At 44.5% G+C, this 15,336-nt stretch overlaps 2 protein-coding genes across 2 annotated transcripts in view; one reads left to right on the top strand and one right to left on the bottom strand.

Annotated features, from left to right (window-relative positions):
• Window positions 1–2,803: 2,803 nt before the first annotated feature.
• LOC116816115 (uncharacterized) lies at window positions 2,804–8,677 on the bottom strand. The gene is made up of 2 exons (XM_075069967.1): window positions 7,875–8,677; window positions 2,804–6,460 (listed from the first exon to the last, which is right to left on the bottom strand). Exon 2 carries the CDS (start codon window positions 5,951–5,953, stop codon window positions 4,868–4,870), a length of 1,086 nt encoding a protein of 361 aa, XP_074926068.1. The 5' UTR covers window positions 5,954–6,460; window positions 7,875–8,677; the 3' UTR covers window positions 2,804–4,867.
• A 1,939-nt stretch (window positions 8,678–10,616) lies between these two features.
• CREB1 (cAMP responsive element binding protein 1) overlaps window positions 10,617–15,336 on the top strand; it is a 52,948-nt gene continuing 48,228 nt past the window's right edge. The window contains exon 1 of the mRNA XM_032765018.2: window positions 10,617–10,842. The gene's annotated coding sequence lies outside the window, so the exon portion shown is untranslated. The remainder of the gene's footprint in view (window positions 10,843–15,336) is intronic.

The raw sequence follows: 15,336 nt of genomic DNA, 5'->3' as shown, positions 1-15,336 counted from the left end.
CACCCTCCCCTCGACCTCCTCCACGCAACTACTGTGAGTGAAATTAACAAGGATGCCAGAAACCTAGCCCTGGGGGCTGAACCATCAGGGAACAGCTGAGTTTAAACTATTCTTATGCAGGGAGAAGGCTTCTCTCTCCCTCCCTCAGTCAGTCTCCTTTCCTTACTGGTCCTCCGTACCAGCCCGTACCAGCTTACTTTCACCTCTGTTCTGTGGTATTTGTTCTCATCTTGATAAGCGAGCAAGTATCTCTGAATAAAGAAGAAAATGGGGCCACAGAATGCTCTTCTCTGTTGACATTCGAAGTTAAATCTCCACCTTCTCAGAATCAGAGACCAAAATGGAGGATGAACCTATCCCAGACATTGGCTTATGAAAATATGCCTTTGGATTGTTTCTGTTTTTCTCTCCAGAAAGTCACATTCTGGAATTGTCCGCGCTACAAAATTGCCATGATTGCCATGGGGATACCAGACTTGGCAGCTCCACCGCTTCCCCTTCATTGGTGTCAGAATCAGTTGTCCCACTTGTGTGGCATGGTCAACTGAATCCAACACTCACTGCAGTGAAGTGTGCTAGACCCTTCATTCTGCTAAGTGCCTATCATACTTTGCCATAACAGCTATTAAGCTCAGTTATCCCTGTCCACACTTGTGGGGAGGGCAGGAGCTGCTATGTTTCACACCCAGTGGTTCTGTAATGGAGACACATTCTTAATGGGAGGAGGCACTCTGTTGTTGAACATCTGGGGCCATTTGACTTCAATGAAGCCACACTGATACCAGGGCCAGCTCCAGGGTTTTTGCCGCCCCAAGCATTCTTCATTCTTTGGCGGCAATTCGGCGGCAGATCCTTCCCTCCGAGAGGGACTGAGGGACCTGCCGCCGAAAAGCCGAACATGCCACCCCTCTTCATTGGCCGCCTCAGGCAGCTGCTTGCTGCACTGGTTCCTGGAGCCGGCCCTGACTGATACACATCAGCTAAGGATCTGGCCCCATTAACTGAATGCAGTATGAAAATGAATCATACAGTCAGAATATTCCTCATGTAATATATTTTGATGCTAAATTCAATTTTATGGTGCTTCTAAATTTTCAATGGACTGCAGATTTTTGTATTGACAACATAGGCTGCATTGTAGAAATTGGCAGTGAAGGGATGGTGAAGGCCTTTTGGTAACCTGGGAGGTGTTGAAGGTCGTTTAGAACTGTGGGATAAACAGATAAGATAATGTTTCTGCTAAAATGATCAACAGTGACCTAGTTAACAGTGTTGGCATCTGAATTATCATTGGATTTCTGAGTGAGCCAAATGAGACGAATTCAGAGCTATTGCTACAGATCTTCTGCAGATTCTGGAAGGCGCTGCACTGATTTACAATCATCTCACATTTGGAAGGCTTTATTTGGAGCCATAGGAGATGGAACCATAAGACCTAGAAGGAGAGTTTAGATTCTGGAGCAGACTTTTTCAGTCAAGCATGGATTCTGTAGCCACAGAATCACAGCATTCACTGGGATCCTGACAACTGGGCCATAAGGGGCCGAGATTTGTTCATGATTTATGCCTGAAGGCTCTGGGGATTTGGCCTGCAGGTGCTGAGTCATGGTGCCAGATTCTGTTTTGGATGCAGATCCTCTGTCTGGGACATGGTTCCCATATTCTAACTGTGCACTGGAAGGAATCCTTCCTTCTTGGAAGGCCCCACAGTGGCAGTGTCAAGAATGGCCCAAACAAGCGTTCACACTCTCTCTCTGCTTGAGAGAATAGTGAATAATTAGTGTAGCTGGAAATCACAAGACCCATCCCATCTTCTCCTCTCTTCAATAACTCTTGTGCTCAGTGGACCACTTACACAAGCTCCCCAGGTCCTGACCCCACATTGCTTTGCCTGGTGCAGCTGCATGGTCCACCAGGATTTGGCAATAAGAGGTTTTTGTGGTGCATTCCCTGATGGGAGTACTTTTGTATTTCTTTTACAGGAGCCCTGATCTCATTTCAGGGGTATTGACCAGAGCCCTGCAAGTGTATATGTTTATTTTAGCAATGTTAGATTGTTGTGCACAACCAGGAGTGAGAGAAGAAGAAACCAGTCCAGATTATTATTTATGTACAGAGGATCTGCCACATATTGCAGCCATCTGTGATCTTGCCTTGATCAGTTGTCTGCCACTAGCCTGAAAGTACCTTAGGCAGTGGGCAATGGACAATTAGTGCACAAGGAGCCAGCTGCCCAGGGGAAACTGATTTGAATTCTACAAAGCTAATTAATTTGCGTTTAAGGCTTAATAGTGAAGAAAACTAATTAATCTTGCTGGGTTTCGCACAGCATCAAGTAAAGCAACTCTGTGCATATAGGAAGGATGAAGGAGACTGATCCCCCACAGCAGCTTTGTCTTGGATGATAATTGACATTCTGAATAATCAGCACATCGCGATGGCACATTTCTACAAGGGGGAACTCCCTGCTGAGACAGCAGTGAAAATGAACATGCAGGCATTTGGGAAATGTCCATTCATTTTTAGGTAAAGATGGCTTTGCATCTTAAAGTCCCAGTTTTGCCTATCTTAAAAGTTTCACTCCGATTTGATTGGGGCGGGGGGGTGTGGGACAGGGGACGGAGAATATATAGAAGGCCTAGGTGGGAAAGGGCCCAGAGTGAGATGGCAAAATAGCTGGCTTGCAATTTCACGAGAACATGTACAAAACTTTCACACTGCTCTACTCCTCTTCCCACAGAGGGGAATTTCACATCCAGCTCCACTGTAGAGATCTTCTATGCCTTAACTGTGGGGCGGGAAATTAAGAGATCCTGGAACACGATTCACAGTCTCAGTCCTAGTGATGAACCAAGGGATTTTGTAAGGAAGAATGAGTCAGCTGGAGAGCCATGAGTTAAAAAAACCCATTAGCTAATGAGGTAGAAGAGATATTGAGTACTTTTGCGTGACTCTGTTGTAGTTATTAGGGGTGGTTCGCTATACAGTAGTTGCATACAACAGTGAAGAAATATTTCCATCTAGTTTAAACTGAAGTTACAAAATCAAATTATTTAAACCTTCATATACAATGCCAGCTGGAGGTACTGTGACATAAGTATTGAAAGGGTAAGCATTTTCTTATATATACACACAATCTAACAAATTGCTGTAATATTTCAAAATTAGCCAATAAGAATAACATTGTAGAGTCTGGTTCATGCAGTTGTTTTGTGGAGATATTGCTTGGGCTGTAAATTGAGTTTCAGGCTATGGCATGTAATAAAGACAGCATTTGTTGCTCAGGTGGACAGTCTCCTGCTCCTATCCATAGACAAGGGATGTTATGCATCCTGCTGGATTTCCTCATGGCATTTGATACCATTAATCAGAAAATACTTCCAAGAAGCTACAGAGGTGAATGGAAATGGCTCAGGTCCTCCTTCTCAGACTGAACTCAGAGGATAAGTATGGCAAACTGTTCCTCCTCCTCCTCCAGAGTTCTCAACTGTGGAGTCCTACAGGGCACAGTCATCTCCCCCGTATTATTCAATATTGATACAAAGCTATTGGAAGAGCTGGTGAAATAGCATGGGCTGACGTGTCAACAGCACCCAGTTAACACACAGCTCTCCATCTCCTTTACCCTAGAACACTGCCCCTGTCTGGAACACTTAAACTTCAATAATGGAAGACTCGTTTGTGCAGGAGCAGGGCATCGCCTGTGAAACTTATTCCCCACAAGAGATAAGAATAACTATCACTGTCACAAGTCAATGCAAAAATGTATTCAATAGCTTTTCCTCAATAATTTTTTCACACAGAGCTCCACAATGGACTCACACCCTAAAACAAACAAAAACCTCTTGTGAACTGATCAAGTTATTTTAGAGAGAGACAATAATTAGGTAGCTGCCACAGCATCCCAGATATAAATGGCTTAGTTCTGCTTCACCAGGACTCGTGTCCATACCTGAGCCGTTGTTTACCTGGGGAAAGTGTTAGTGCTTTAAATGCCTCTTTGTATAGTAAAGAATTGTTTGCTGTGCCCACAAGTGAGGCTGCAGGGTATTTCTAGTTGTATGCGATTTCATTCTCTTGCAAGACTTTCTTAACTGAGGGGAACCTCCCAGGTTTACTAAGAGGCCTAGGAGGGAAAGCTTTTGGGGCTGATTCTCAGTTGCCCTAGACTTGACGTAGTCATTACACCAACACAAACTGAATGCAAAGCAGATTACTATGAGGGCTGGTCAAACATTTTCCATTAAAACTATTTTTGGTGGAAAGTTGGATTTTCAGTTATATGACTGTTTTCATGGAAAGGGTCTGCTTTCCACATAAAATGTCAAGCTTTTAGTGAAAAATCAGAAACCAAAAGATTTTGACTATGGAAGAAACGAACGCCACTCTCAGGTTGGAATTAGCAAAATCAGGGACAGCTTTATTCTGGACATGCAGCTGCAAGGGAAGAACACAGCTGCCAGAGAGCATCTCTGCCTCAGTTTCTCCAAAGTACAAGCAAAATCACATAAGCATTTATACCTCTTTGTGACGTGCATTAATTAAAAACATCTGCATTTTATTTAGGCTATTTGTGATCTAGTCCAGTATTTGCTCACTTTCTCTTCTCAAACATCGTTATCTCAAGGCTAGGTCACACTAACTATTCTGCTGTTTTCCACTCACTTCTGACGTGAGCCCTGCCTCTACAGGTCTCATGATATTAGGCTAAGACTTGACAGAACAGTTGCTCTGTCTCTGCCACTTAAATGGCTGCACTTAAACCCTCTATTTCTTTCCCTGCTTCCACACTCCCCACTTTTGTGCTTCCTTTAGCACAACTAACGTTCTTAAACCTCCAACTGCATCAAGCCTTGTATTTCTGTTTCTAGCTCAGGAGGATCAGAATCAACCCTATAGTCTTAACTGGATATAACAATAATGCATGATTAGTGTGAACATGAAAGCCATTTTTCTCAGTACATCCCTTACAACAACAACAACAACATATTCCTAGACTAAACAAAAGCAATACAAGCATTAATGTCCCCATTGTAATAATATGCTGGGGTTGTTTCATTTCCTTACACATTACATCATAATTAGTACACAAAGTAGACACTCTATAGGCTGTATAAAAAGCATGTTTTTCAATTTGATATATATTCTGAAGCACATGGATTTGACCCTGTAAGTCAGAAATTTTCTGAATCTCCGGTAGGATTGAGCGTACATTTTGAAACTGGTCAGGTATCAAAGTGGTCCAATTAAAAGAAATCTGATACCTAAGGTCTAATTGTAGGGCTTTGTCTGCTGGCCAGTAAATAATGTGATTTCCTGCAGCCATGGTGAGATTAAAATGCATATCTTGCAAAGTGGTGGCCTTAACATATACACAGTTATCATTAGCTTGGAACAGCAACTGTCCTGTCAGGGTAGTTCCTTGTCCCATATCTTCCCAACAAACTTTGTCAAACACTGTGACAACTTCCCCTTGCTTCAATTTCCTTAAGCACTGAAGCTGCGGGGGTTCTAAAGACCATAATGTCCACTGATTTCCTATTCCAATCCAAATATAAAGTGTTATTCCAGAAGCACTAACATTGGCTAGGCATACCAGGTGGTCTAATCTCCCAGATGTCACAGTGAATAATCCAGTCCCACATGCATCCTCCCCATGGACCTGATAGGATTCGGTATAGGATACCGGCCCATATGCTTGGGAGGAGCACTGTGAGTATATACGACTCCAGCCTGAAAATCTCTGAGTATGTCTCCCTGGCCACAAATCAGATGGCATTCCTGAGGTATCTGTAAGGGCAGAAGGCCACACCTCATGCTCGAGATCACTCCGAATGGCCATCAGATGGTCATTCAGGAAATCCTGAATCTCTGAACATGCCAGATCCCACTGCAATTCCTTTCCTGCCTCAGTGATCTTCAGTACCATCTCTGTCAACAGCTCCTGGGTCATTGACCTAAGGGCAGAAATAACATGTAATTCACCAACTCCAGCTTGCACTTGGGTCAGCTGTGCTCCAGTATAAGACCAGTGGCCTTTTCTAGTTGAACACAAAACACAATTCCTATTTTGCCAATAAATGCATGGTATGTTGATTGCTTTTCAGCTAGCATCTGCTTTTTCTGATTTTCTGAAAGAAAAAAGAACATACATCTACCCCTTCTGGGCAGTCAGTCATTACTTAAAATATTTCCTTTTTATACAAATACCCTTGTTGATTTGAGGCAAAACAGAGGAATTACCCATATTTTCTTGTGTTTGTTTCATAGGCAGCCCAGGTTTCAGTGGCTTCTACCTTATCGGTTAGATAATTTTCATTAACACAGACAATTCTGGCTTGCTTCTGGATCCAAAGCTATCCACAACTTAAAGATTCTTACTTTAAAAGGGACACAATTAACTTTACCAGACTTTTGATTGCCTTTTACTTTTAACTTCTGCTTTCAAACACAAAGCGATCTGAAAGGGAGACAACATTTATTGTAGTCCCTTATAGCCTAATAGGATTTTAATTAAGTAGCATTGTATATTTGCATTCCTTTGGAAAAGAGCCCATTTTTCTTCAAAATGCCTGCAAAGAAACCAAGAATTCTTTTTCTTTCTAGTATTTCACAAAGTTCAACAGCTTAATTCCCTCCAGCAACTACAGTTAACTTCTCACTTTCCTTCCTTAAATCACTTGCTTATCTCCCAAAACTACACCCAATCAACTCAGATTTTACCATTCCAATTATTGTTCCAGAGATTTAAGTTTCCTATTCCTGTAATTACTTACTCCTTTTTTTTTTTCACTATGCCTTCCGTTTCCAAGCTGTTTTCCAATGTCTCTATTTGTTGCCTGCCTGCTTGGGCCCGATCCTGCTTTTCTCGCTGAACCGTCCCTTCCATGGGCACCAAATTTGTTCCACTACCAATTTAGCAAGGAGGGTGAGCTTCTCAATTAACCCCCACCCTTCCTTGTCTCTTCCCTTAAACATTCTTATTCACAAGCCTACCTGAGTCCTCCCCCATGAGGCTTGCCACCTGGGCAAAAATGCATGGCCCATAGGTGTTTAACTATTCAGTTTTCTCTTGTGGCAAACACACTGCTGTTACGGCGTATGCTGAGCACAAATGGTTAAATTTTGACAAGTCCCTGAAGGACCAGTACTTGCATAGCCAGTGCTTCCTTTTGTGCCTGGAAATCCTGTCTCAAGGCTAGCAACTTGCCCTGGGCATAGGTTTGAGTTGCTGTCTGGTTCATGATCTATGCTCTTAATTGCTCAATTCTACTTTTCAAGTACACATCTCTTCCCTTTCCCCCCAACTCCGCTTTGTACCCAGGGATGCTACAGTTAAGGTCACGCGCACCAAGGATTATATGCGTGGAGTGAGACTCCCCGACTCCTCCCCTCCACCAACCTGGACTTCTACAACTAGGATTACACCCACCGGCACTCTGTCCCCACCAACAGGGATGGAGAGAGGAATGCTAAACCCCTCTCTGGTTCTCAGACTTACTTCGGCTGAGAGTGGGCACACCTTTAATCATGCAATCCTCAACATATAACACCAACAGTACCAAGCAACACAAACATAAAATAATAAGGGCAAAACAAATAGATGGTGTGCATTTTGCAAGGCTCCCCGCTTTTCTCAATTTTCTACCAAACTGAGACAGATTTCTATTACCAATTTATCCCTCGTGTCAGGTGATCAAGCTGACACTGCATGATCATTGGGGGAAGATAAAGAAAACACACTATATGACTGAATTTTAAAGCTTCTTTAATAAAATAATCAAACAACAACAGAGAGTGTTGAGAATGCTCCCACATCACTCAGGGGAAGAAAAACATGAATGCGCCAAGCTTTAAGCCACTTTCATACTCACACACATACATCCAGACTGGCCACGTCTGTGTATAACATCCAGAGAAGTCGGGGGAGGTGGACAGGAGATTATCCTGTATAAAGCTTGTCCAGAGATATGCTGTGCAATCTGCAACTTGCTTCTGCTCTTGGGAGGGTTTCTCTTTTACGCCCTTGGGTCTCCTGCGGTATCTCTTTCAGACATTCCAGTCCAGGCTGGCTGCCTGTGGCTTCTTCAGCGTCCCCAAACCAGGCTGGCTCCAGGGACATGAAGCTCGGCTCCTCCTTTCGCTGTTTCCTCTGTATTTCCCATCTCTGCAGCCTCTAAACTTTGTTGTTTTTTTATGCTTGGCATGGTCTGTGTCAATTCTTGTCCTTGAACGCAAAGCAGCTTTCTCCTTATCTCTAGGCCAAGCCGCCTTTTCAAATTAACCCGTTAAACACTTTTTAATTACTTCAGTCAAGTGTTCTACAGCTTGAATACTGACATCGTGTTCAGCAAAGTAACAGGCCATACTAATCTCTGTATTTTTAACTTGCTCTTCAATTTTTGTGCTTTTTTTAATTTCACAATCTTGTTTATTAAACATATCCTCAATTTTCTTTGTATTAGATACTGTCTCAACCTTTTGTTTATGTTTTTTTACCATTAGCGTACTTATCTAACTCACTAGTACCTGCCTGGATTTTTACATCACATTTGAAATAAGCTCAAAAACTATTGTTTTCTACTTTCTGCAGCCAGTCTTGAAGCCACAAGTCTTGAAAGGCTTTTTTGAAAGTAGATGGCTTCTCTTTTGGTAGAAGTTCACCCCGAGTCCTCAATACTCTGTTGGGGTGCTCTCCTGTTGTTTTCGTTTTGACGTAGACAGATTTTTGTCTACTCCTGCAGTCCTCTTCCTCTTCTCACCAGCCTTACTGATCTCTTTATTCATTTTTTACGTTAGATAAAAAATGGAAAGAGATCTCTGAAATAATGGAATGGAATAATTAGTATAATGTATATTTCAATTTATATTTAAATTAAAGAAGGGAACATATTATATATTATTACCTAAGACAGTAGGTGAAGATATTTAATATTTGCTTGGAGGAAGGTGCTGTTACAAATTTATGAACAGCCGAATGCTCTGGTCCACATTCTCTGTGCAACTGCAAACACAAAATACAAAATTTTAGAGATTTAATGACAGATCAAGAAACTAATCATAATCAGTAAGTATTGCAATATATTTAATTATTGGAAGAAACCTTACCTTTAATAATATATGGAGATATACCTCTCTCATAGAGCTGGAAATCACCCAGAAAGGTCATTGAGTCCAGCCCAGGGCCGCCCAGAGGATTCAAGGAGCCTGGGGTCTTTGGTGGAGGGGGGGGCCCTGCTTTGGTGGTAATTCGGTGGCAGGGAGTCCTTCTGCTCTGGAACTCGCTGCCAAAGTGCCCTGAAGACCTGCAGCGGGAGGCCCCCACTGCCAAATTACTGTCAAAGACCCTGCACTTCGCTGGCGGGTCTCGCTTCAGCGGTAATTTGGCGACAGGAGGGTCTTTCCACCCTGGGGTGGAAGGACCCCCTGCCACCGAAGATCCAGAGCGGAAGAAACTCTGGAGGCCTGGGCCCTGCGAGAGTTTTCCAGGGCCCCTGGAGCGAGTGAAGGACCCTGCTCCAGGGGCCCTGAAAGACTCTCATGTGGGCCCTTGCAGAGCCCAGGGCAAATTGCCCCACTTGCCCCCACCCCCTGGGTGGCCCTGGTCCAACCCCCTGCCTTCACTACCAGGACCAAGTACTGCTTTTGCCCGATCCCTACATGGCCCCCTCAAGGACTGAACTCACAACCCTGAGTTTAGCAGGCCAATATTCAAATCACTGAGCTATCCCTCCCCCCAGAAGATAAATTTGATAACCATCTCCTCATTCCCCTCAGCCAGCTGTTGTGAGTGCATGTGCGCACTTGTCACTTCACTTATGCTGTCATAATATAGTACATTGAAGCACCACCAATAGGAGAGCAGCACAGCCCTATTATGAAAATCACATGACAAATATTCACCAACTGAAGAACGCATTTTGAAAGAAATTTAAAAGAAGCGCAAATATTTCACTTTTTATGAAAACTTCCCAGGATTCTTGAGATTTGGAAAGTCTTTTACTTGTTATGATTTTTTCCCCCAGGATTATTTAGGTTTTGAATGAAAAGTCTCCATTTCCCAAGCTGAAACATTTTACTCAAAAATTCCCAGATTTTGGGAGATTTCCCAGGATATAGAGGCACTGGATGGACCCTTGGCCTGACCCAGTATGGCCTTGTTACGTTCTTTATTCAGGCAGGTGTTAGGCTCCGCCAACCCCAATCGGGAATTTCCGTGCTTCTCCTCCGCACTTCGGCCATTTCCGGACAGCTGAGCTCTCCGTTCGGGGCCACTTCCAGCGACTCTCTCCTCCTGAGCTTCGGTCATTTCCGTACACTTTCGGGGGTTGCTGTTAGTTTCCGATGGCTGCGCCGCGCTTCGGCCGGGTCCGTACGTATTCGGGCGCCGGCGTGAATTTTCGTGCAAGTCGTCCTGCGCTTCGGGTTTTTCCGTACCCGTTCGGGCATGGCCGTGAACCCAGTCGGCGGTTCGGCCTTTTCCGTATTCATTCGGGAGTGGCCGTGAACACAGGTCGGCGCTTCGGTCTTTTCCGGATTTGTTCGTCTTTTTCCGTGCTCTCCGGTCGGCTGCCTTCGGGCGCCGCCGCGCGTTGTGTGGCTTCGGCCTTCTCCGTGAGAGCTCGGCGTTTTCCGCGCGGGGCCGCGGCGCTCTCGGCGCTTGCTCCCTGGCTGGCTCTCCTCAGTCGGCCGCTGCCTGCCTGTCGCCGGGCTGGGAGAGCCTTGTGTGTGAGTGACGCGGCGGAGGTGTAGTTTGACGCGGTGTGTTACGTGGGGGAGAGAATAAAACTGCGGCGAGAGCCTAGGCGCGAACGAAAGCAGTGACGGAGCAGCCCGTAACCGGTAAGAGGAGGAAGGCGCCCAGCCGGGGGGGGGATGGAGCCGGCGGGGCGCAGGGAGCAACAGGCGCAGGACGCGGCCCGGCCTGCACCGCCAGCGGGAGGGGCGCCCGCTTTAAAGATGGAGCCGAGCCGAGCCCTGCAACATCCCCGCCGCTCCCGCTCCCGCTCCGAGCGCGGCGAACAAAGAGTAATGGCGGCTGGAGCCGGCCCGCAGCCACTGTGGCTGCAGCCAGCGCTCGGCGCGGCGGGGGCAGGGGGAGCAGCGGCGGCTGCGGTCCCTTCGCCTGGCCGCGGGGGGAGAAGGGCTGGCCCCGCAGGGATCGCTCCTTTCCCGCCTCCGGAGAGCCCTGCTGCGGGAGCGCCGGCCGGGACCAGGGCGCCGCAGCTCGGAGGAGCCGCTGTCAGGAAAGTGGCGCCTCGCTAGTGCCTTGTGCCCCCCACAGCCCGCGCTGGCCCCGCCGCGGATCGTCCCCCCGGGACAGCGGGTCCCCTCAGCCCGCCCCCACGGATCGTCCTCCCTCAACCAGAGCCCGGTCCCTTCCCCCTCCAGCCCCGCCGCGGATCAGCCCTCCAGCTGCCCCCCAAAGCCCAGCCCGCTCCGCACTGGATCACCTGCCTCCCAAAGCCCGGGACGGACTGCCCCTGGCCCCCTCTGAGCGGCCCGGCCCCCGCCGTGGATCGGTCCCCTACACCCCTCAGTCTGGCTCGTTTCACCGGCCCTCTCATGCTTGACCAGCCACATAGCTGATCGTCCCTCTTCCCCCTCAGCCCGGCGGCCCCGAAGCAGTTCTCTTCCCCTTCCTCCAGTCAACATGCGAAATGTGAGAGTAGGGCGATATTTTACTCTTGAAAGGTGTGTTTTTGAAGCCTGCAAGGGCTGCGGGCAGACAGTTCAGTTCTAAGGGTCAGTTACTGTGAACACACTCGATCACGTATGGCACAAAAGCTCTTAGATTAAAGCTGAATTTTAAAAGCTTTTTCTCTTCATGATTATTCCATTCCGTTTGGATACTGAACAGTCTAGTTAGTTTCACTCGTTTATAGTCAATTTCACTTACTGACTGGTATGCTGCACTGTGCTGTCTCGGAATATCTGATTTAAAAAACTGTAATTAAACTATATAAAAACACCTGTAGTGATTTTAGCTTGTTACAGAAATAGTTTTTCTCCAATAAAAACTTTTTAAGAGTTTGTTTTGGGCCAGACTTGATTTGATGGGATCCTCTTTCCACGTGGGGTATGCAAATATTCAGTTCTGAAAGGCCTGAAGAAGAAACTTTCCCAAAGTCTACCACCATTAAAGTTCAGTCAAAACACTGAAGAGGCTTATATCTCAGAACAAATAATAAAGATACAGATCTCTGTTTGTAGCATATTCCTGGTATATAGTAGTAGAAAGATACACAATGTTGCTAATACTTTAAAATACTAAAAAAATGAATTTCACTATAACTGGAGTTAGCTTTGGTTCAGCGCTCACTCTTCCCACTGAAGAAACTTGCAGTGGCAGTTCTGCAGACAGAATGATAGTTGGACTGGACCTGTACTGTTCCTCAGTATTTCTGCTAATATTTGCTATCTCTACCATAACTCTGAAAAATCTTTTTAGATATTTTATTCTTCTTTCTGATAATTGTGACTGCAATTTTTTGTTCCTTCCTCTTCAATGTCCATACTAGAAATTCTTAATCTGGGATTTTTCACTTGCTGTTGTACACCTGCTTCAGCCTTAGGATTCTGCATCTTCTTGTACAGTAACCTTTTAAAATACTCTGCAGCTAATTTAAAAGCACAGTGTTTTCAACTTTTTTTTTTTTTTAAGATGGTTGTGATACAAGGCTGTTGGAACCCGTGTGGGAGGGGGGTGCGATGAGGGGGCCTGGCCCTCTCACTTTATCAGCTCCCCCCCTCATGAAGCACAGCCCCTTCTGGTGCTGCTTTTGCCTGCCCAAGGGGGTGGGGGCATGGCTCCCTAGTCCCCCTACTTCTGCAAAGGCTCTGGCGCCCTTGTGATTCCTAAAGTAGGTTTAAAAATTTTTTTTTTTAATTCTTATGTTTGTTTTTATAAAGTACATGTGACTTTGTCTTTTCCCTCCAAAACAACTTTTTCCTTTTTTAATATATAAACTCACACTAGCAACTCAGTGTTTCTGAAAAAACTCTAGCCATCAACTCTGTGAAAGAAATAAAACTTTTCAGTTAGGGGGGAAAAAAATCAATATTTAACTTTTTCCAGAGGTTCTTAGATATAAACTGGAAATTTTGGAGGAATATTGAGTGTCTCCTTCCAGTCCTGCAAAGAGATGACTGTAAAGGGTTAGAGTACCATGTGTTGATGAATTATTGTGATTAAAAAAAGTGTTCTGAAATACTCTGAGTCTCTTCATTCCCCTTCTGTATAGCTGGTTTTATGTTTTTTTTGGAGACACTTTAGGCTCAGTCCTGTAATCAGGTCTATTTGTACTGATCAGAATGCAAGATTGAGGTGTTTAAAGTACAGCAATTGTAAACTTGGGATGCCCCAAAATTAATTTTTTAAAATACAAAAAATGTTGGGTTCTTGCCTCTTTTCAGTGGAAGCCACATACAACTTCTGATTCCTGCATTGAGTAGTATAAATTTGACAGTAGAAGAGTGCTTGAAAATCTTAGGAAACTGAAGGGCTGATATAGCACCATTTCCATTGATTTCAGGGTGCCAGGAGACTGGTGATTCAGTGATTAAATATAACATGCTTTTGTCTTGTGTAATTCATTCTTAGTGACATAGATTTTGTATTTTTAGTACAAAAGTATAAGTAAAGTGACAATAAATACTTGCATCTTATTATTTCACATCTGCAAGACTTACCTCTTATCCCTCCCAAACCTGTTCTGTTTGAGGGTAGGAAGGAAGATGCTAAATCACTGCTTTCTAACCTGCAAAATACCTGTTTAAGAATTTTACCATTTCCCTCATCAAAATATTAAAGCTTAAATTAGTTTGCTGTGAACGTGTCTATATTTTTGTCAGTAAACTTAATGCTCTCTTTAGATTGTATGGGAATCTTGTCCTGGGAAGGGAGGAGACTGAACTTCTAGCAGAGGGGAGAGGCCAGCTCACTGGGTGTCGGCTGCCCAGTTGGACACTGGCTCCACTGTGGAGAGGCTTATGTGCTACCACCGCTTTGGCTTCATAGGTCAGAGTGGAAGTGGGATGGGGGTTGTGGTATTTCCCAAGTACTGATATCCTTAACATGAGGGGGTAGACCTTCAGAACCTGATTATTCCTTGCTTGCTTTAATCATCAGTGACATGACTAACAATATTGACATTAAGATTATCCTAGGGTCCATGTGCAAAACAAAACTTGCACGGGTGGTGTTATGCTGCTACAGTCATCGACTGTAGATGTGCCACACTGACACAAATTACTGCAGTAAATCACTGTTCTGCTGGAATAAAAAGTATCAGTACAAGCCCTGTCTTGCACTAGTGCAGAGCTTTACATCACTGTGTAGCTGCAAATTTTGTTAATGTAGGTAAGGCCCTACTTAGGCATTTGTAAAGATAAAGTAGATATCACTTATCAGTTACACGTTACCTTCCCATTTTCAGTGCTTTCTTTGCAACTAGCAGGCCTGGCTGGAGTCTTTTATTGATAGGTATGAGCACATCAAGAACAGAATGGCAATCTTTTTAAATTATATATATATATATAAATGCAGCAAACTGTCCAAATTTGAGCATTGATATTACATACTCCTACATCTTTTAAAGTTGTTTATGATACAGTTGGTGTGTTAAAACTTTATTTATTATTTCTATTGCTATCTCACTGAAGCTGAATCTTTAAAGTAAAATGTCAAGCTGCCTTGTCTGTGGTCGGTGATTATGAACATCTGTAATCTTATGTCTGAGTGTTGAGAAGACTCCCTGGAGATGAGTGTTTCTCTTCCACTACTCCCAGTTGTTTCCCTAATCAGCTGTCAATATTTGGTAAATACTTCACACCTTTACATTTAGACCATAGAAGTGCAGCATGTTTTAAGAAGAAAGGCAGGAGTGCACATTCCCATGCTGCTTTCTCCCTGATGTTGGCAAAAGCAGTTGTTTGAAATAGACAAGGATTTCCTCAGTTTCCTGTTCCCTCTGTTTTCCCTGGTACACTACCCATCTAGGAGAATTAAACAAATTGCGGGAGTCTGCTGATAGGCGAGGGTAAGAAAATTGGAGGAAGCATATTTAGCTGTTAAAATACAGCTCTAAGCATTATCTTGCTACTGTGGCTGACTCAATGACTCGTGCATAACCGTACGCAAATCCTAATTATTGTGCATCCATTTCCCCCTTAGTAAATGGGCATACCTACCTATCTCACCAGAGTATTCCAGGGATGGTTGGTTGTTATGCATTTTGTGATCCTTGGGTGAGCGGTGCTAAAATAGTGCTAAATACATAGGAATTGCCATTCTGGATCATACTGGTGGCCTGGCCCTAGTAGTATCATACTCAT

Source organism: Chelonoidis abingdonii, chromosome 10 (genome assembly GCF_003597395.2).
Source record: "Chelonoidis abingdonii isolate Lonesome George chromosome 10, CheloAbing_2.0, whole genome shotgun sequence".
Taxonomy (NCBI): Eukaryota; Metazoa; Chordata; order Testudines; family Testudinidae; genus Chelonoidis; species Chelonoidis abingdonii.
Note: the sequence above shows the minus strand (reverse complement) of the source record. Positions and strands in the feature narration are given on the sequence as shown.